The 21,590-nt window shown below is 45.6% G+C and overlaps 1 protein-coding gene and 1 long non-coding RNA gene across 5 annotated transcripts in view; one reads left to right on the top strand and one right to left on the bottom strand.

Moving 5' to 3' along the window:
* The window catches only part of KCNMB2 (potassium calcium-activated channel subfamily M regulatory beta subunit 2), a 202,137-nt gene that overhangs the window by 15,611 nt on the left and 164,936 nt on the right, over positions 1 to 21,590 (bottom strand). Inside the window, exons 2-4 of one of the 2 annotated variants that reach the window (XM_072808138.1) lie at positions 16,440 to 16,562; positions 4,004 to 4,153; positions 1,303 to 1,498 (exon numbers count right to left, since the gene is read on the bottom strand). In XM_072808138.1, coding sequence (XP_072664239.1) covers positions 1,303 to 1,498; positions 4,004 to 4,153; positions 16,440 to 16,495 — 402 coding nt within the window. In that variant the 5' untranslated portion in view covers positions 16,496 to 16,562. Of the gene's footprint in view, positions 1 to 1,302; positions 1,499 to 4,003; positions 4,175 to 16,439; positions 16,563 to 21,590 lie in introns of both variants that reach the window. The other variant, XM_072808137.1, reaches the window with a different exon arrangement.
* LOC140622346 (uncharacterized) overlaps positions 1 to 21,590 on the top strand; it is a 217,160-nt gene that overhangs the window by 128,973 nt on the left and 66,597 nt on the right. The gene's annotated exons all lie outside the window — the stretch shown is intronic.

Genomic DNA, 21,590 nt, shown 5'->3' with positions numbered 1-21,590 from the left:
GATGCTGTCCTAGAGCCTGGCCGAGGCCTCCTGCGGTGGCCCCGCTCGCTGTCGCCGGCCAGTGCACTCACGGGCTGCAGTGACAAATGGCCAAACTAGGAAACGCAGACCACCTGCCCACCCCGGGCCTGCTCAGCGCTGGCCGCCTGCCGAGTGTCCCCGGCGCCCAGTGTCCCAGGTCGGCTTCGAGGTGAAGCTCTGGCATCTGGAAAGCAAGATGTGGGGGAGCCACGCTCCGTGTCTGCAGAACACGGTGAGGATCGGGGTCCCCGGGGCGGCGGCGACGAGCGGAGATCAGGGCACCTTCCCACGGGGTCCCTGGCACGGCCATTGCCTCAGACGGACCTGGGGGGCTTCCTTCAAGCTGTGACCGACACGCGAGGGGAGTTCCCTCCTCTGCGTCACTGGGTCACAAGGCAAATGCCATGTCGTAGCATCTTGTCGCCCCGCCGCTGCGCTTCTTCCACGCATGTAACCTGCATCGTGCAGGCGCTGATGATCGTGGTGAGAGGAAATTCTTACGAAGACGAGAGGTGCTCTCGAGGGTCGTAGCCTCGTGACGACGGCCGGCGGCCCCAGGGGCAGCACCAGGCTGTCGGGGCACCTCCGTCGCTACCCCACGTCGCAAGCTCCAGAGACTTACCTGCCAACCGCCGCCGCCGCAGCCTGGCTCTGCCGGGGCCACCGGTCAGCCGGGCCCCGACCGCAAGGCCCGCAGCTCTTGCCAGTGTTCGCTGAGCGTCCAGCCCGTGGCTGTGAACGTCGCAGTTCCGGACAACCGCGCTCCCCTGAGCATAGCGTGTGTCCAGGGGACACAGGCGCGCGCGGCGGACCAGGCCTGCGGCCGCCCGGGCCAGCACCATGCTCTGCTCTGCACCTGCCCACGCGCCTCAGCGCGCAGGGACCTCGAAGCACCTTGGAGACGAGGAAGCTGAAGCCCAGAGGTCAGGGCCCCGCGGCCCCGGCGCTGAGACACGGTGATGAGGAAGCAGGGAGGTGTCCAAAAGCCTCAGCCCGGTGCTCTCAGGTGTACGACGCATACCTGGGGGCTTGTATGACCTGCACAAGCTGCTCACTGGCTTGGAAGCCTCTGGGTCTGCACCACAGGTGTTTACGCTTCTGGATGGAGGTGCAGGGCCAGCCCGCCCCACACCCCGGGGGACGACCTGCCTAGGACATGCAACATGTGCACAGAGTGAGGCCTCCCGGGGCGAGGCCAGCAGCCCACGCGGGTGGGGCGGGTCGGGCGCAGGTGTGCTGGTGGGGGGGTGGGGGTGGGCGCAGGTGCGCCGGGCAGCCTACCTTCTGGTTGACCTTCATGGTCTCCTCCGTGTGGTAGAGAAGGAGCCTTTCACCCGATGACGTGAGGTTGACGTGCACCTGCAGGCAGGGGTACTGCGAGAGCTTCCAGCAGTCGGGCCCGCAGCTGAAGGAGCAGTTGAACGTGTCGGTGATGGTGGCGTTGAGCAGGGTGCACTGCGACTCCTCGGTCCACACGCTGCGGAGACGAGACACGCGGGTCTGAGGCCGCCCCCCCCCCCCCACGCTCCCCGACCGGCCAAGCGACCCATGTGTCCCAGGTTGTGCCTTCGGGTACAGCAGCTTTGGGCGGGGCAGCTTGGGGTGGATAGCGGCGACCCCGGCAGGTGGGCCATGGGCCTGGGGCCACGCAGAGGTCTGAGCTGCACCTGCTACCAGGGGCTGCTATGCTAAGTCACCTGCGACCTTACAAGCTGCCCTTCGCTCTGCTGCAGCTCCCTACACCCATCCAGGCCTCCCCCACCCGTCCCGGCCTTCCCACGCCCGTCTGGGTCTCCCCACGCCCGTCAGGCCTCCCACACCTATCTGGGCCTCCTACACCCATCCAGGCCTCCTACACCTGTCCAGGCCGCTGACGGCCGGGGGGCCGGGGGCCAGAGCCGAGGGGCCCTGACAGGTGCAGGTGGTGACTCGCTTCCCCACGCCTCCCACGGGGCAGTGAGGGGCCGTCGCCCTTCCCTGGGCCGAAAGCGGTGGCCCGAACGCCTGTCCTCCCTGTCGCTGCACCATAGACACTCCTCGACTTTGCAAGTCGGGCGTTAATTTTCTTAAAAGGTGAGGGTCAGAGCTCGGGAAAGGCCAGGGCCGGGCCGGTGGGGACAGCCGCGCTGACCACCCTGCAGCTTGGGCGGGCTCCTCGGCCACTGGCCCCCCTGCCCCGCACCCGATGGCCTGCGCCAGGGCCCCAGGACCTCAACCCCCGGGACCTCGACCCTTGGGACCTCGACTGGAAAGACTGAAAAAGACCCAACCGACCCCCAGCGGCCCACTGGCCGGTTTTTCGTTCCAAGATACTTGTAATTTTATGATCAAGGATAATCTTGATCAAGTAATCAAGTAATGATTACAAAGAGATGCACGCGCGACAAAGTGTCACTTGCGGGTCAAGCCCATCACCGTGTTCTCTGTGCTACCGACGTGCCCTCCTGCGGCATCGGGTCGGCCTCCCTCTGCGGCCCAGCTGCACCCGCGGAGGATGCCGGCCCCAACCCTCTGGGGTGGCAAAGTGTTCTCCGGGGCCCGGATGGTCGGGTGTCGCTTACACAGAGGGGACAAGTCCTAGATGGTTCTGAGCAGACGTGAGCATCTGCACGCGGCTTCGGAGCCGGTGAGCACGCAGGCCCGAGGCACCAGCGCTTGGTCGCCGAGGAGCGCGGCCCACGGCCCAGCCCACCGAGCCAGCGGCCACAGATGGGAAAGCTGGGGCCTTGGTTCTAGCAAATTACTGTATTTCTGCTGGATTTTGCTTCTAAAATGAAAGTATTAGTTTAGGTGGAGAAATGAACGCCACACAATGGTTCGATTCTCTTTCAGACCGGAGTCTCAACTTCTCATTTGAAAGGGCCTCGTTCCCTAAGCCGAGCCACCGGGCCACGTTCCCGCTAGTGAGGCCGGGTCGGGCCCCCCTGCTCGGAGTCCGGCTCCGGGCGCGGTCAGCTCGGGGGCGATACCGTCACGGTTCTGGTATTTAACTGCCTCCCTATTTGGTGATCTTAGGGCAAATAGCAAAATGGAAAGGGCTCAGACTCTGCCGTGGTTGAAAGCTGATGCACAGCAGTGTTTCCCGGTCTTGATAACACACTCAGGTCCCCGGGGGCGGGGACTTTGAAAGATGCTGGCAACCGGGTCCCACTGCAGACCCTCAAACCCGACCTTCTGGGGGTCAATGGTGGGGGGCCCCGGGCATCAGTATTTTTTAACGATTCTCAGGAACTGTAAACGTGCAGTAGAGAACCACCAATATGTGGGGTGATGAAGAGGGCCGTGGGCAGGAAAGGAACGATGCTGGACAACAGCGGTGACAAGGGACAAGAAGAGGGACTTGAGTGGGGAAGGAGTGGGGTGAATGAGTGGGGTGTGGGTTTGAATCTTATCTCCACCATATGCTACAGGTGTGTGATATTAGGCAAATCATCACTACCTTGAGCCTCAGTGTTGCCATTTTTATAATGAGTATACTCATCTCCTACTTCTCTTGTGAAGTATCTCCGTGAGCATTGAGCAAGTCACGTATGGAAGGTCCCTGCGCACAGTAGGCAGCATATATGCAGAACTACTTTCATCATTAGTATTCAATGACATTATTAAAAATATTATGTGCCAGGCACCGTTCAAAGTCCTTATTGGGGGATCCCTGGGTGGTGCAGCGGTTTGGCTCCTGCCTTTGGCCCAGGCCATGATCCTGGAGACCCGGGATCGAATCCCACATCGGGCTCCCGGTGCATGGAGCCTGCTTCTCCCTCTGCCTGTGTCTCTGCCTCTCTCTCTCTCTCTCTCTCTGTGACTATCATAAATAAATAAATAAATAAATAAATAAATAAATAAATAAATATTAAAAAAAAAAAAAAAAAAAACAAAGTCCTTATTGGGAAAGAAGGTGGAGGAAGAGGACCTTAGGGCCGATAAGCTACGGGAGAGGAAGGAGAAGACCAGGGGCCGCGTCCCAACCACCCAAAGGCATTACCTCTGCATGTACGAGCGCAGGAGAGTGATTCCCAGCAGAAAGTACATCATGATGGAGCAGACCATCATGGCCAGTCCCAGGAGAATGGCCCGGTCCTCTCCTGCCTTCAGTGCTGTGACGGTTTTCCTTTTGTCCAGGAGGTCGTGGTCCCTGATTTTTTGGTAAATATTTCTGAGGTTGAAAATAATACAGTCTTACATGAAGTTCACAGTAAATCAGCACCTCCCGAAAGAGCGGGCAATTCTCTGCCCGAGCCTTCCTCAGACAGAGGTGCCTAGACGAGCCCTCAACCGACCCCGGTGCGGTCAGATCCCAGCCCGCGACTGACAGCTGCCCCCCAACACACGCAACGCACCACCCTTGAGCAGAGACAAGCCGCCCTGCTTTGCTTGGGGCCCGTGTCTAATTGGAAATACTTTTCCTTCTCTTAAATCTGAGGAAAGAAAGCACTCCCTTCAACCCTTAAAATATTGCTTTGGATTTGCCATTTAACCTCCAGCTGGTCATCATTGATCTTTTTATACTCTCTGAATACCTAATGGAGCATTAGTTCATATAAATGGCGCTAGACATCAGAAATCCATCAACTTAATACCTGATTTCCCTTCAGTAGCAGTAGACAGAGGTTATTTTGGTTGACATTTTTCTCATGCTCAGGGTTGCTTAGGGCTCTGCTGGCTTGAGGGTTATAAGCAATGTGAAAATGTGGGCGGGTGACACAGCCTTTTTCCTTATAGGTGTAAACACTTGAGTGAATTTCAAAAAATGTCAGTCAGGGCCAGACTCCATAACTTTGGATAATTTGATTAATATTTTTTTATTTTATTTTAGAGCAGAAACATAAAGTAAGAAAGAACATGAGACTTGACCAAAATGACTCCTGAGTTCCCTGCTTAATACCTTGTGATCAATGCAAATTCCTCAGCCTTTCCGATTCTCAGTTTCCTGCCCAGTAGGAATAATGTTTAACTGCACTGTAATGGTTAAACAAGATGACATAAGTAAATTATCCAGAATGACTGACATGAAGTGTTAAACAAATGTTCCCGTTAGAAAATGGGGTAGGAATAAGTTAATCGGAGAAGGACAAACATTATACGGTCTCATTCATTTGGGGAATATAAAAAATGATGAAAGGGAATAAAGGGGAAAGGAGAAAAAATGAGTGGGAAATATCAGAAAGGGAGACAGAACATGAGAGACTCCTAACTCTGGGAAACGAACTAGGGGTGGGGGAAGGGAAGGATGGTGGGGGGTGGGGGTGACTGGGTGACGGGCACTGAGGGGGGGACTGGATGGGATGAGCACTGGGTGTTATTCTATATGTTGGCAAATTGAACACTAATAAAAAATAAATTTATAAATAAATAAAAATAAAAGAAAGAAAGAAAATGGGGTAGGGAGCTACAGCTCCATGACAGGAGTGTCAAAATATTCTAAAATTGCTACAATTTTCCAAAGAATTTCTAAAGGACAGAATGGCATGGAAATGAATAATGTAGAAAGCTTATGAGTGGAAGACTGGATTTGAAAGAAGATCTGGAGGAGAGGACAGAAAAGAAGAGCTTGCTGGGGGGGCCTGGATGCTTGGGGAGACACTTGAGAAGTGTGGGATTTGGGAAAGCAGATGACCAGGGAGGGAGCAGCTCACAACCTCCTGCGGTTTCTATTTTGAGAAGGGAGCTTTGGGTTGTAGGGGTCCAGGAGCAGGGGAGTCGCTGGCCTTCGGGGCCTGGGAACTGAGAGAAAGACAAATAGAAGCTGAAAATGGAGGAAGAAACTCTTCTACTCCGTTTTTTAGCTTTAGGCAAGAAGCCCAAATACACAGGAATTACTTGAGATTTGCCTTTAAAATTTCTATCACTAGTCATTCTTGTTGCTTGAAAAAGGAACCAGAGTAGAATCCAGAATGGGACTTTGCAGGGGAGGGAAGAAGAGCCTGCTGTTTGTACAATCGTGTGTACAATCGTGTGTATATCCAGGGCCTCTGTTGAGCCGTGTGCTCCGGGACGGGACGGCCTCCTGGAGCTAAGCAGGAGCCTAGGAGCCGTGCTTCTGTGGCCGCGTCCTTTCTAGCTCCTCCCGGCCCTGCCTCCCTGCTGCTCGCTATCCTCAATGCCAGAAGCCCGAGTCCCTATCTTTCACTATTCTCTTGTTCCCGAGCCCAGGTTCTCCAGACAGGGGGGCTCTGCTCTGCTTTTAACTTCTGTAGAGAGGCCACTACCCACCCTCTAAGTTTTTCCATTCGTTTCCTGAGATTTCCTTTGGAAAATGTAAGATTTATAGCAAAGCTCTTTAGGCTTGACTCTTTATTAACTTGAATTAAAAAAACAAAAAAAGCAAAAAAGCTGTGCCCCTTAGCTGCTAAAGCCAGTAGTAGGCAGGAAGAGCCGGGCTCGGTCTCCGACTGACTTCAAAGAGCTGTTGTAAAAAGTAATGTGATGTTACTAGGCTATTATTTATCAAAGTGTATTTAATTCTGACGGCTGCCTCTGAGATTTGCATTTCCTGCAGATGGAAGCCAGCAAAGAGAGAGCAGTAGTCTCACAGTTCCGGAGGATTAGGCTGTCGCTCCACATCATTTATGTCGGTCTACACTCATGAAAGATGCAGTGTAATCAGTCAGTTATGTCACCAGGACAAGAAGCATATAAAAACGATTCAAATGAGGAATTTAAAAACAAATCACAATTTGGAAGTAGTTAACAAACGTTCTTCGCATGCTCTGGAATTTTTAGAGAAGAAGGAAAATGATTGGTTTCCACACAGGCCGAAGGCATCTAGGAAATCAGGATATTACTCAGCAAAAAGAGTGGATGAGTGGGGTGGGACATACCCATGAAATTCATCAATAAATTATTAGGATTGAGTTCACGGATAAATTAAGGAGTGGATGATTGGTAAGAACAAAGAGCTCAGGTTAAGTCTACGAACTTACCTTGAGTGCTGGTAACCTCTGATTCCTGGGGATAGGGCCTGTGCCCAAGACGGACATAAAAATAAATATCGACATGGGGTAGGGAATTCAATGACGGAGTGACTCACAGAGTGAGTACAAAAGAGAAGTGACCTCCCAGCCTGAGAGCAGGACAGGAAGCAATGGGGCATTGAGGTTAGGGAAGGCTTTCCGGAGGTAATGCCCGGAGCAGAGTCTTCAAGGTGGAAGCAGCGATGAGATGGGGACTCAAGTGTCCTTCAGACAGAAGGACTCACGTGAAAGAAGGGATGAAGATTTGCAACAGTATGATGACCGTCAGAAACTACAGACATTTCAATATCACTGGATTGAGTGTGGGGCAGGGGGAGGGGGGCAGATGACTCTGGAAAGGAAGTAGGTCATGAAAGGTTCTGTAAGTCATTGTTAAGGGCTTGGCCTTTATCCTGAGGTTAACAGGAGGCTGTCAGAGAGTGACACAATCAGAACCGAGTTGCAGAATGATCACTCGGGCTGCAGCGTGGAGATTAGGTTAGAAACGGGACGAGACAAATCAGAAAGAGTTAGGAAATTGTTACTGTAGTGTTGGCAGAGGATGATGAGGCCTGGATGTAGGATTGAGGTAGGATAGTTGGAGAGAAAAGGATGTATGGAGAAATATGTGGAGATAAAACTTTAGGGTTTGGTGATTGATAGAACGTAGAGGATGATGAGGTCAGAAGGATGTAGTTTAGATTTATGCCCAAGTACTTGGCTTGGATCACTGGGGAAATGGTAGAAAGTGTTAAACCTGGGATTCTTATGTCCTTACTCTTCAGGGTTTCCAAGAAGGGACTTTTGCTGCTCCGGCTAAGAAGGGAGAGGCTGATGGTGCCTCACAAGCATAGCGTCCTGAGCTCGGGTGAAGGAGTGAAGTGTGTAGATCTTCCTCCTTAGTCTTCCCTATTTAAATTCAGCAGATTATGGGCAGCCGAATTATGGGTGGCTTGGTGGTTTAGCGCCGCCTTTAGTCCAGGGCCTGATCCTGGAGGCCTGGGATCAAGTCCCACAGTGGGCTCCCTGCATGGAGCCTGCTTCTCCCTCTGCCTGTGTCTCTGCCTCTCTGTGTGTCTCTCATGAATAAATAAATAAAATCTTAATAAATAAATAAATTCGGCAGATTAGCGGTAGTAAACCAACCCAGGGCTATGCTTTATAAGCATGAAGGTGGTGTAGGTGTGCCCAGCTGAAGGCCATAACTTGATTTCAGTGGCAAGGATAAAGGGTCCTATAACAGACTGAAGTGAGTTTCTGATGAGCAAACAATTGAGAAAGAGAAGAGTATCTAGGCAAGATGTGAGAGAATAGGAGTAGTTGAGTATGGTTGGATTCTAGGATCTGGATCAGCAGGCAGCAAGCTGGTGAGATACACAGGGGCCAGATAAAGGATCTTGTGTGTCTTCTGAAGTTAGAGGAACCATGAAATTTAAGGACTGAAGTTCTATAATCACATTTGTACTTTAGAAAGTACATGAGAACTCACTCATGTTAGTGTGGCTGGTTGTTTAGAAAAGTTTATGTCTGGAGATAGAGGCGGATTCTGAAACTCCCGGTGTTTCATGTGTTTAATAAAGAGGAGTAGAAAAAAAAAGCAGTGGCAGGGGAGATGAAAATTTAGATCTAAGCATCATTTGTGTTCGGAACAAGTAACACTGTGGGCTTTAATGAGACTCTCTTATCAGAGGAACAAAAGGCAGCGAGAGTGCTAGGGCACAGAATGGGCAGGAAGATAGGTCGGCCAGTGGTCCTGGAACTGTGGGATTGGTGAGAGGGCCCGGGGCATGTAGGAAAGAGAAGTAGGGATGATATGAATAAAATTAAAGAATTCTGTAAATCTGAAGTTACTTGGAGGAGATGCTCACATGATACTTAACATATTGAATATTTGTATTTATGCCATTTTGGCCTAACGAATACTGAGCTGCTTAAGAGTTAGAGCCAGACCACATTCATCCTTGTAGGCTCAGCTCAGTCTCTTGCGTTTGTTAGGGTCACAAAATATGTTCCTTTTGCGTGGGCTAGAAATGGCTACGGTGTGCTTAGGTTGTGAGGTAGCCAGTGTAAGGAGGCTAAGTGGCCAAGTGAAACCAAGTAAGTCAGAGAACCTAGGTGGCAACAAGCTCCTGGTATTTTTTCCCTATCAGTCCCCAGTGGACTCTACCACTAACAAATTTACTAATCTTTCCAGAATAACTTCAAGCTTTCCTGGCACTAGGAAGTCTCATTTCTAGACTTCAAGGAAAAGAGTCTTCTGTGAGGTCCTTTGGGGGTGAATCTGTGGGGCAGTGGATGGCTGAGTGCAGCTGAGCAGAGTGCCTAGACATTTCTGCTCCAGGAACGCTGAGCCTGCTCCCTCACACGGCAGAGCTGGGAGTGGCGCTGATTCAAGTAGCCATTGTTCTGCCTTTTGTCCAAAGCCTTCCACGTTTTTGAGATGTGCTTCTTCTTAAAGTTCCAGATTTCATGTTTTTAAAATTTTTTCCCCATGAATTAGTAGGCGTATTTTTATACAGTCCATTTTGATTAATCTAATTATTATTCTTTTTCCAGTCTTTTAAAGTATACATACCATTGGGTGAAATGTGCTTTGAATTTGAGAACAAATGACAGTCACATTTAATATAGTCATGGATATGAGAAGTTTTGTCCATGAACCTAATATTATTATAAACTTATTAATCTACAAGACTCCTGAGGAAGTCTTGTAAGATTGTTTTATGAATAATAGACAAAGGATGAGAGCAAAATTATGGAAACAGAAGTAGGAGTTAGTTCTTTTTTAGTCCTGCCTTTAACTTACCAGATTATACAATTTCCCAGTGATGTCTTAATTTATAATTTTTATTTGTTTTTTGCCTGATCTACCAGCATGTTAGAATTGATAGAAAGTTCTTAGTGAAAAATATAGAAGGAAAGAGAAAATTATGTGAATCGTTTAGATAAGTTAGGGTATCCTTATAACCTATAGCACCTTTGAGAAGTATTATCTTTATATTGACCATATCATTTGGCTCTAGTGTGATAATGGTATAAAAACAAGTAACAAAAAGTAACTAGAATGGCTGTATATATGGAAATAAAAATTGAGTTCCAAAGAACTCATAGGTCATAGAATAAGACATGATAAATTAGGACCTATTTAGGACTGAATGATAATAAAAACACTATAGGGTGACTAATGGGATGTGACTAAAGCAATACATAGTTAGACATGTACAATATTAGATGCTTGTATAGATAAGAAAGGAGCCTGAAAATTAATATGTTAGGCATCTAACTTAGGGAGTTATAAAAAGGTGAAGAGAATATATTAAAAGAAAATGTGAGAGGGAAATAATAAAAGATAGAAGATAAATTATATTCAAGGATCAATGAATTCAAAATTCATTTTTTGAAAAAACTAATGGAATAGGCAAATCTCTGACAAGATTGATTAAGAATAAAGTAGAGAAAGGCCAGATAAATATTAAGAAAAAACCATAAATACACATACAGCATGGATTAGAAAGATAATAGAGGATACTTAAAGCAACTTAAAAGCAAAAGAGTTGAGAACTTTGAAATAGGTGATTTATTCAAATATACAACAAATTCTTATAAACACATGATTTACTGAAACTGATTCAGAAATAACTAGAAAATCTAAACAGTTCTAAATTATTAAAAAAATTAGACTCATAAACTTAAAATATCTTTATAATGGAAATACCGGGCTCTGATGTTTTATAGGTGAGTTCTACCTATATTATACAAATCATTCTGGAGTATAGAAAAAGATAGAATGCTATCCAACCTATTAATGAGGTTAGCAAATTTTGATTCTGAAAGCATATCAGACAACATAAAAAGGGGAATTATGGGCCAATTTCATTCATAAACATAAATGCAAAAATTTAAAAAACAAGTTGACTCACTAAATCTAGGAGTACATAAAAGTGAAAACACATCATGACCAATTTGGGATTATCCCAGGAATATAATAATGTTGGTCATCATTTGACTATCTATTGATGTTACAGATTAGATAAACATATTAAAGGGTTACCATCATATGAAGAGAAAAATAACATCCATTAATGATGAAAACCTTTATGGAATTAGAAATAGATGGGAACATTCTTAATGTGATGAATAATGTAGAGGAAACACATATAGTAAACCTGATATTTAATAGTGAAATGTTTAAAGGATCCTCTTTATGAACAGGAACAAAGTAAAGATGTTCACTATTATCTGTTTTATTTAATATATGGCATGATATAATATGGCAAGAAAAATAAATAAATGGTATATTTACTGATAAAAAAGAAGCAAAATGTATTATTCACTAATGATATGACTATGGAGAACATATAAAAGAATCTATAGATACATTGCTAAAATTAACTAGAAAATTAGCATAGTTGAAACAAAAGTTGATATACCATTTCCCTTTCCATATGCCTATAAAAGGATACAATTTAACATTAAAAATAAAAATATTTAGGAATAAATTTAATAAACTATATGCAAATTCTCTTTAGAGAAATTGTAAAAGTTCATTGAGAGATATTAGGGAAGACAAATCAATGTAGAGATTAATTATATTCAGAGAGAGATTTGATGACAGAAGGATGCAAATTTTCCACAAGTTAATGAATAGATTTCATAAAATTCCATTAAAATTTCAAGAAATTCCATAAAAATTCCAAGCAGGGAAGGTATGACTTGACAAGCTGATTCTAAGATTTAAATGGAAGTACAACCATCTAAGGATAGCAAATACACTCTTGATGACAAAAGAACAGGCGTGTGAATTGTCCTGTTAGATATCAAGATTATCACAATGATAAAGTTCGTGAGCTCAAGCGTGGTGCCTGTGTGAGGTAGACAAAGTTGCCCAGTGAAACAAAATGGAGATCCAGAAACATATCCATGCATATGTGGAAGCCTAATAAATGACACCTGTGTGCCTTGAGATCCTTGGGGAAGGATATCCTATCTAATAAAAGGTGCTGGGTCAATTGGTTCTCCATAGAGGAAAAAAAATTGGATGCCTACGTCACAAAACTCAAAAGTCAACTCTGGATGATTAAAGACCTAATTGTGAAAGACAAATGTACAAAATATGAAAGAGACTGCAAAGAGTAGGAAGGGATTTCAAAATATTTTTATTTTTTTTTATTTTATTTTTTTTTTTTTTCAAAATATTTTTAAAAAATCACTTAGAACACATTAAAACAAGAACGTATGTTTATGAAAAGAAATCATAAAGAAAGTGAAAACAAGCATCAAACTGGGAGAAGCTACTTGCACACAATAAACAAAGGGTTCATATAAATTTTTACAAAGAATTCAATGAATTCTATGAATTCAATGAATTCTATGAATATTGATTCTATGAATCAAAAAGAAAAAGGAAAAAATTGACTACATATTTGAACAGGCACTTCACAGAAAAGAACAAGAGAAATAGGCTAAGTCTTATTAGTAATCTGAGAAATGAGAATTGAAAGCACAGTTCCCTCTGGATTAATGAAATTGAGAATCTGAAAACCCCAGCAACGTTGCAGAGCAATGCAGTCACATCGACGGCAGCTTTGGAAGCAATGGCATTACCCGATAGAGTGGAAGCTGTGCATACTTTTGAACCGAATATTCCCAAGTTAGGCACATATCCCAAGAAATATTTGTACCAAGTATGCAAGGAGATATGGACAAGAGGGACCTAGCAGCATCGTTGGCACAAAAAGAACTAGAAATGATGCAAATGTCTAGTAGCGATAGACTGGATGGATAAATGGTAGACGACTAATAGGCTACACAGCAGAGAAAAGGAGTTCCACTACTCACATCAGCATCGACAGGTTATAGAAACACAGCGTTTGGTGAAAAAAAGTCAGTTGCAGAATAATTCATAAGCCGTGATTCCCCTTTATAGTCTCCAAACATTCAGAAGTAAACAGTATATGGTTTAAAGATTCAAATGTGATCAACTCATGAAGAAAAAGCAAGGGAGTGATAAACAGAAAATTCAGAAAGATGGTTATCTCTGGATAGGGTCTGGGATAGGGAAGAGGGTGCTATTAGGGCAGCATCCGAAGGGCTTAAAAAATTCTGATTGCTTTATATTTTTAGCGTCAATGAAGAGTACGCAGAGGCTTATTATATCATCATCCTCTGTGTGTTCACACGATAGAAAGTCCTTTATATCAGCTCACTATTTAACAAAAACAATCCAGAGAATATTTGATAAAAACTCAGCCGTAATGTCCTCAGCCATTAAACTGTCTCTTTAAATTCTGAATTAGTTATTGTCGATGCTGTTTTATTTTGCCACCTGCAATTTGGGGATTAAACTAAGCTCACCTAACAAAGAAGTTTGTTCAGAGATGAAACAGTATTTCTTCCTACTGCTCGTGTGTGGAATGGAGGATAAGCATAGAAATCAGTGTTTTGCATCTAGTGGGTCAGAACAAGGACTGGTTTTGAATTCCACGAATGAATAAAAAAAAATGTAAAATTGACTTCAATTTCCCTTGAGCCAGAAGATGTTTGGCTTCAGAATGTTTGGTGGACTTTTCCTTCCACTTGTATGCTCTGCCTGTCTGTAGCTGTTTCCTGACGAGCCCCAGGGAAGCCAGGGTCCCGACAGCTTGGCTGTGCTCCCGAGGTGTTTTGGAGGAGCTTAGGACGCCGGCTGCCCTGCCTCGGGGACTGCTGCAGAAGCACAGCTGGAGAAGCAGACACACAGAGGCCAGGTTTGCAGAATAAGAAAGTGAAGGTGGAGGAACTACTGGCAGATCCGGGCAGTGCTGCCAGACAACCTAGTTATTTTATTTCCAAATAATTAACTTGAGGACCTTAATTATCTAGATTCATTATCAGCCATCATCACCTTCATTATCACCATGATTACTGCCACTAAGAGCATCCTCAGCAGAGGAATAGACACTGTTCCAAGTCACTTTTAAAACCTGATCCTATTGCACAAGCGTCTGACGAAGCAAAGACGCTTGTGCAGCAAAGACGAAGGTGCGGCCAAGGGGAGGGTCCAGACAAATGAACCAACGCCACACCGAGGGTACCGCCTTAGTAGCAGATTCTGTGGCTGCATTCGTTGGCTGTTTTCCGTCTGTCTTTGACTTTCAAGGTTAAAGCCAAGCAGATTGATTTCGTAGACCCTGGCATTTCTACACCATAAATATAGCTTCCTGAAAATCATTTCTCGTAGTTAATATTTTAATTATTTTAAATCTCAGAGTTATTGAAATCATAATTTGAAAATTAAAAAATGAAAGCAGTCATTTAAGAGTTTCATATCACTGTAATAGTGTGGAATATGAGGCTAAATACTGGCTCCCTTTAGCTGCACAAACATTGCCACTATACCATATCCACACATTTACTACCTCCTTTGATATGCAATTTTGAGCTGTAAGTTAACACAATCTCTCCCTGGCAGCTTGGCCTTTGACGGCTGCTTCGAGGGTCTCGTGTCTGAAAGAGCCTGTGTAAGGTATGGATGGGATGCGGGAGAGAGAATATGATCTTGAGTCCAGATTCGATTCCATCACTGACTGGCTACTTGTTGGACCCTTGGAAGTTCTTTGAAATCTCTAAGCTTCAGCTTCCACATCTACAAAATGGACCCAGTAATCTCTATCTTATAAATTCAGGGAACAGTTTAGGTAAAACATATACAGTAATTGCTTCTTAGGTGTTAATCTTTTTGTAAAAGAAAAAAATATGTAAATATACCAAAATATACTTAATTATTCAGAGAGGATAAATAGAAAGTGAAATAAATCACACTTCACCTGCTCTGATGAAGCCTTCAAGTCTCAGACAGGCTAGCCATTGAAAATCACGACATTGCTGTCAGGCAACAAAATCTCTGCCACTTTTCACCATCACTGTCAGTGGGCTATTTATTTATTTTTTTAAATTTAGGAAATGAGATTACATGCAAAATATGGAATTTTCAAATGGCATACCAAGTTTTGGTCTTAGGGTAAAGATGTTGCTGGAAGATTATTCACTTACTTGGCTTGAAAGCATATGAAAAATAACTTGATTAAACGTTGGAAAAAGCATGTGGAAATCTTGAGATGAACAAAGATACAGAATTTTCAGTTGATTTTCTTCTGCGGCGATGAGCACTAGGACTTTGTTCAAATGCTAGTTGCCTTCTGGGCTGTAATTTTACTTAAACATCATATCGTTATTTTCCCCATAATTAAGATGGTATACATATTACAAAGGATTTGGAAAATGGAGAAGTGAAAACATGTTTTTCCTTTCAGGCCTTTTCCTATGTATATATATATTTTTGTGGCTGCAATCGTAGTTTGTAATTTTTCAACTTGATTTTTCAGTTAATATTTTGTCAAAGCATTTTTAAGTGCTAAGTGATATATTACATTCTATGATTTATTTAACAGATTTTCCATTATGAATACTGAAGTTGCTTCCAAGGTTTTTGCTGCAATATATAGTTACTGTGAAGAACAATTTTGCTTTCAAAATTATTCAAAGGATTTCCTCTATAGGGTAAAATAGACTTTAAAAGGAAAAATAAAACCACCAGTTCTCAAAAGTGCATTCAAGTAAACCCCCCTCAGGTCCTTCCTTGTGCCCAGCCCCATTTATCAAGTCTGGTTTTATCAGATTCTGCAGGCAGGTGAGCCCCACTTAAGTTGCAATATTGCAATATGCTGGTATAAGTAGTGGGGTTTTACACTTCACCAAACCTAAGAGATAGTGTAAGGGCAATGAGAAAAGAGAGAAGCAGAAGAAAACAAATGGAAAGAAAACACATATTTAAAAATGGCCAAAGAATTTTATGAATGGATTTACTCCCTCAACCCAAGTTGGGGTGCTGGACTGAGCTGTGTAATTGCCATTTTGTCTTTTATTAATATTGGCTTTGCTTTTCAATCTTCCTTCTCATTCCTCTCCTACCCCAGGCTACTCTCCTAGGGACCTTGAGGGCTCCATGGACTTGACCATCGTCATCTCATCCCCTCGTGGTTTCTGCTTTCCTTCCCTCCCATAAGTCCTTGAAATGTAATTTTCATCATTTTGGATCAGTATTTATGGAGCGTTGTGTGCCAGGTACCGTGGGGGGTGCTGGAGATTCAATGGAGAGCAAACCACAAGATTTGTGCTGGTCAAGAGGGTGGCGGGAGGCTCTGACTGAGTGGACACCTGAAAGCAGAGCCGGAGCTAGCCAAGTGATGAGGGGGTACACGCGTGCACGGGCCGAGGGCGTTTCTGACAGGGAGCAGCTTTTGCAAAACCGCACAGAGAGTGCAAGGGGGGAGGTGAAAGGTCAGGAAGCCCACTCCGAGGATGGAGAGCCCGCCCCACATCAACACTTGTGGAACACAGTGCTCAGGTGCCTCATGCTCTCTTACTGGCATGGCCCCGGGTAGTCGGGTTAAGTGATTCTGAGAAGCCCCCAGAGTCCCAGTGATTTACCTTTTCTCATCATGTCTGTAAGATGAAGAGGTCCGGCCGCTGGTCCATATAAACATCTTAGAGGATGTTGGTCCAGGGGCTCCTTTCCTTATGGTGGAAGTCCTGGAGGAATAGCGAAAAGACCTAGAAGGGGAACAAACACACTGAAGTTACCACCACCTGAAGTTTGGGACTCCGTGTCCGCTCCAGTGGACTGACGCTGCTACAGGGCCAGGGTTTGTGGCTCAGGGCAGTGTTCTCAGCCCCGGCTGCACGTTAAAATCAACCGGGAATCTCAAACACCATGCAGGCCTAGTCCCTTCCTCAGAAATGCACGTTCAACTTTTACAACAGCCCCTCATCGTCTCTAATGCACTGCCAGGGCTGAGAGCCCCTGCCATGGGAAGCGTGGCTTTCTAATCCATGTCAGCATCGTATTCCTTCCCCACTAATCTAATTTTGGTTGTTTCCACACTCTGTAGTACACTGTACTTTTCCAAAATTTTGGTTCAGATTTAGATACTAAAATTCTCTTTCTCTTTTCCTATTCAAACTGTTTTCCTTGATGCTGGCAGATGTGACATATCGGTGACAAAACATCTTTTTATTTATTTATTTATTTTTACTTATTATTTATTATTATTATTATTATTTATTTTTTTATTTTTATTTTTTTGACAAAACATCTTTTAAATATGCTGGGCTGTTGCCAAAGCTGTGGGTTCATTCTGTGGCAGTCGAGTCTCTGAGAAATTCACAGAAGCAGAACAGACACCCTCTGGCTCCTGGAGGCTGGGTTTATAGGATCCAGAGTCAGGATGTTAGAGGAACGTTGTGTTCTCCTGGATAGGATTTGGCTTACGGATTATGTTGTTTCATCTCCAAGCAAAGCACTAAAAGAAGTTAGCTCTTATTATTTATTTTCTATGTAATAGTCATTTTCTAGAGATTTAGAAATATGAAATATCATAGAAATCATAACCACATATAAAAGTTAAAATAACATTGGGATCCCTGGGTGGCGCAGCGGTTTGGCGCCTGCCTTTGGCCCAGGGCGCGATCCTGGAGACCTGGGATCGAATCCCACGTCGGGCTCCCGGTGCATGGAGCCTGCTTCTCCCTCTGCCTCTCTCTCTCTCTCTCTCTCTCTGTGACTATCATAAATAAATAAAGAAAAAATATTTAAAAAAAAAAAGTTAAAATAACATTGAGTTAATAGAACAAAATAAGGAAAGTGGTTTCTTCATGACGTACAATCATGTGTGGCTTTCCTTCTGGTTGAATGCTATATTAATGGAACACGTGAGACTGGAAATATTGACTATTATATGATCTATTAGCTATTTGTATATATTATTTATGCCTATATCATGAGATGTATATGCATATGTTTACGTTGTACTTATATTACGAAAAATGTAAGGTGGATGGTGCTATTATTTCCAGATTGCAAATGATGCTTTACTTGAGATATCTGTTCAGATTTAGAAAAAGTGAAGCCATGCTTCAAAACCAATGTCTGATTGGTTTTGAATCCAATTCTCATGCTCTCCATAGAAAGACATTTTATGATGTTAGCCCAGTGATTCTCAAACTGTGATGTGCATAGGAATTACCTGGGGGTCTTATAACAATGAGGAATCTGATTCCCTGGGACCTGGGTGGTGCCTGAGTTTCTGCATTTCTAACAGCTCTCAGGTGATGCTGTGTGGAGGGTCTGCAGAGAACAGCGAGTGGCAAGGGCTCAGAGCACGGACTTCGAGTCAGTGGTCGGCGAGAGGCCCAATTTTGTCACTCCCTTGCTGTGTGGTCTTTAAAAAGTCATTTAACTTTGGTTAATGGTTTTAACTTTGGTTAGACTCGGTTGTTTTTCATCCGTAACATAGAGAGTTTGAAACAGAGAACCTTTACGGTCGCTCTCCACTCCAACATTTTGTTACTACCTCTCCGGGACTAGGCCGGGGAATACATCTCATCCAGCAGCCCTGGGACAGCATCAGAGATGCAAGGAACGGAGGCTGTGGGGGCGGCGGGGGTTGGGTAACCCGTCTAGACACAAGAAGTCATCCTCCCACCCCTGGTCTCCACGGATAAACAGTGAGAATTAAAGAAGGTGACACCTGAATGGATGGCTTTAGGAAGCCTTAGAAGTTGAACCTGCTAGCTCTTTAAATTACATGGATCCTTAAAAATAAATAAATAAATAAATAAATAAATAAATAAATAAATTACATGGATCCGAGATATTTCAAGTTAGTTGTGTTCCTTTTTGAAGATCTTTAAAGCACATCCAACAGGATGGAGATTGAATCCATTGTTAAAGCCAAGGAGCCCGCAGGAAATCAGAATGACTTGACTCTACGTTGGATGAACTACCCTCTAAGGATGAGGGTTGGCTTAATCTCCCAGGAAGTTATCTCATCCGTGACTCTGGTGGAGTCTTCTGCTCACCTCAGTCACTCCCGAAGGCCTAGGCATGTGGAGTAGAGGGAAAAGTGGCCCCTCTGCGTTAAAGCAAAGCAGTCGATGGCTGAGCTCCTGCCCTGCTCCCGGTTACCACCCGGCATTTCACAGACACACCCTCCGTATTGTAGACGCTCTGATATCACTCCAAGTGAGAGGAGCGAGTGATCTAACGAGCGTAGGACACTTCCAGACGCCGTGATCCTAGCGTGGCCCCCTGCTTGTTGTTTTAAGAGGATACGGAAAGGGGGAGATGGAAGATACATTCATTCTAATGAACCGTCTAAAGCTTGTTGGAAAGAACTTTCACTGACTCCTCGGGTTAGTCCAATAGGTGGATTTGGAGTTTCTTCAGCCCAGACAAACTGTTACTTAAACCCTGCAAGGTTTGCTATTAATTAAAATGAAAGAGAGTAGCTGCTTTAAGGACAACAGCGTAAACGTTCTGCGGAAGCTGAAAAAATTTCCAGGCTTCAAAGAAACACCCAGGATATGTTAATGGAAGCAGGTTTGGAGGTTCCCTGAGCTCAAAAGCAGGCCTCCTGAGCTCTTAAATAATTACTCCAACTCCGCTCACTTTATAAGACAAGGAACATCTCATTTGAGTTGTGATTAGGAAAGTGATAAAGAGACAAAAAAAAAAAAAAAAAAAAAAAGCACTGTATGCTATTTTGTAATTTGGAGCCCTAGCATGAGCAGAGCGTGCGCCGGGCTATGGGCCGTGGGAGCAGCCCGGCTCCCGCTCCATCCCGAGGTCACCTGCTGCGGCATCTTCTAGGGCCGCGGTGAGGCCAGTGCAGCCCCTGGAGCGTGGAGACGCCTCCCAAGCCCTGGGCCCCACGGGGAGGCCCTGGGCCTGGCCCGGAGGAGCTTGCCCGGCGCTGCCTGGGGCTGCTCTCGGGACCGGTCCTGCGGCTGCCACTGCCCACCCTGGCCTAGGGCTGCTGCTCTGGTTGCTTACATAAAAAGAAAGTGGAACCAGAATGAAGAAGACGACGAAGATGAAGATGAAGACAAAGATGAAGACAAAGAAGAAGAAGAAAAGAAGAAGAAAAGAAGAAGAAGAAGAAGAAGAAGAAAAGAAGACGAAGAAGACGACGAAGAAGACGACGAAGACGAAGAAGAAGACGAAGAAGAAAAGAAGAAGAAGACAAAGAAGAAGACGACGAAGACGAAGAAAAGAAGAAGACGAAGAAGAAAAGAAGAAGAAGACGAAGATGAAGAAAAGAAGAAGAAGAAAAAGAAGAAGAAGAAGAAGGAGAAGGAGAAAAAGAAGGCGACGACAACAAAGAAGCAGCAGCAGCGGTGGCGGCCTGGGAGAGCCGTGCCTGAATGTCTGGGACGACTGTGGTCTGAGAACCAGCAACCCCCGAGCCGCAGCCTCCGCCTGAATGACAGCAAGTGGCCCGAGGATGTGCCCACCTGCCTCGGAACTGGTGTGGGGCCTCTTCGGCCTCCCGCACACAGCCTGTGCCTTCCTACCGCCTTGACTCAGTCTACGTGTCCCCTCTGCCTCCCTCCCCTGCCTGGTGAGTGACAGCCTTTGTCTGCGGGCCCATCTCCGGGGTCATGGGGAGCCTCCCTTCGGCCATGTTAGCAGCGTCCTCGGCCCCGCTCCCAGCTCTGGGGTGGAACCCGTGGGAGAAAGCACGCTCCCCGCTGCTGGGCTGCGACTCCGCCTCCCGGCTGGGCCAAGGCCACTTCAGGGCAGGGCTGTGTCTCACACGCCCTGACGGCGGTTTACACCTGCGGTTCACACCTGCAGCTCACACCTGCGGCTCACACCTGCGGCTCACACCTGTGGCTCACACCTACGGCTCACACCTGCAGCTCACACTTACAGCTCACACCTGCAGCTCACACCTGCGGCTCACACAAGGACACACTGGGTGCACCCGCCGCCCAGCCCTCCACTCTCCACTTGACACCGTGATGGTCACTGACTCCGGCCGCCTGCGCGGTGCCACTGCTGTGGCTCCCTCCTGATGCTTCCCGGGGTCAGGATGCTGTTCCTTCTCCCACTCCCACCTCCTCGGGCTCCTCCTCCTGACTGCCCTGCTCCCTCTGTCTTTGTCATTGACTCGGCAGGAAGTTTCCGTTGCTCGCTGGATTATCATCCGTAAGGTCTCCTTTAGAAGGGCAGCAGGACCCCAGGAGAGCAGACAGAGCCTATGCATTTGTCGGCCCCGGGCATCACCGTGCGCCAACTGTGGGACTTTGGACAAGTCACCTCAACACCCCTGTGTCTTAGTTTCCTCAGCTGTAAAAATGGGAATGGCAGCGTTTGTTTTTCTGGGTTGCTTGGAAGACGAATGAAGTAACAGATGCTCGATACCTAACGTCGGATCGAGGCACACAGTAGGAACATACTGAACATTCGCTTCTTTCTTTTGTCCTCTGTTATTAGTTTTTACAGCAAATGGATGGATTTTATCTTTTTGTAAAAAAATCCAATTAGGTTGCTTTGTACTTGTACATCGAGACTATTGATTTCTTTTTCCCCCTGTGGGCAGAGACACTCAAGAGAGGAAAAATAGTTTTCTGAGATACTGAGATAATAAAATCTGAAGTACTTACTCATTCTCATTACGTTCCGATACCCATCCTGAGCCAGAAGAGCATAGAGAGGTCCCTGAACGCTGGCCACGCATCACCATCATCTGGGAAAAGGTCTAGAAAAATACTGGATCTCAGGCCAGACCAGCGAGA

This window comes from Canis lupus, chromosome 31, assembly GCF_048164855.1.
Source record: "Canis lupus baileyi chromosome 31, mCanLup2.hap1, whole genome shotgun sequence".
Taxonomy (NCBI): Eukaryota; Metazoa; Chordata; class Mammalia; order Carnivora; family Canidae; genus Canis; species Canis lupus.
The sequence above is the reverse complement of the archived record's forward strand: the minus strand, read 5'-3'. Positions and strand labels throughout refer to the sequence as shown.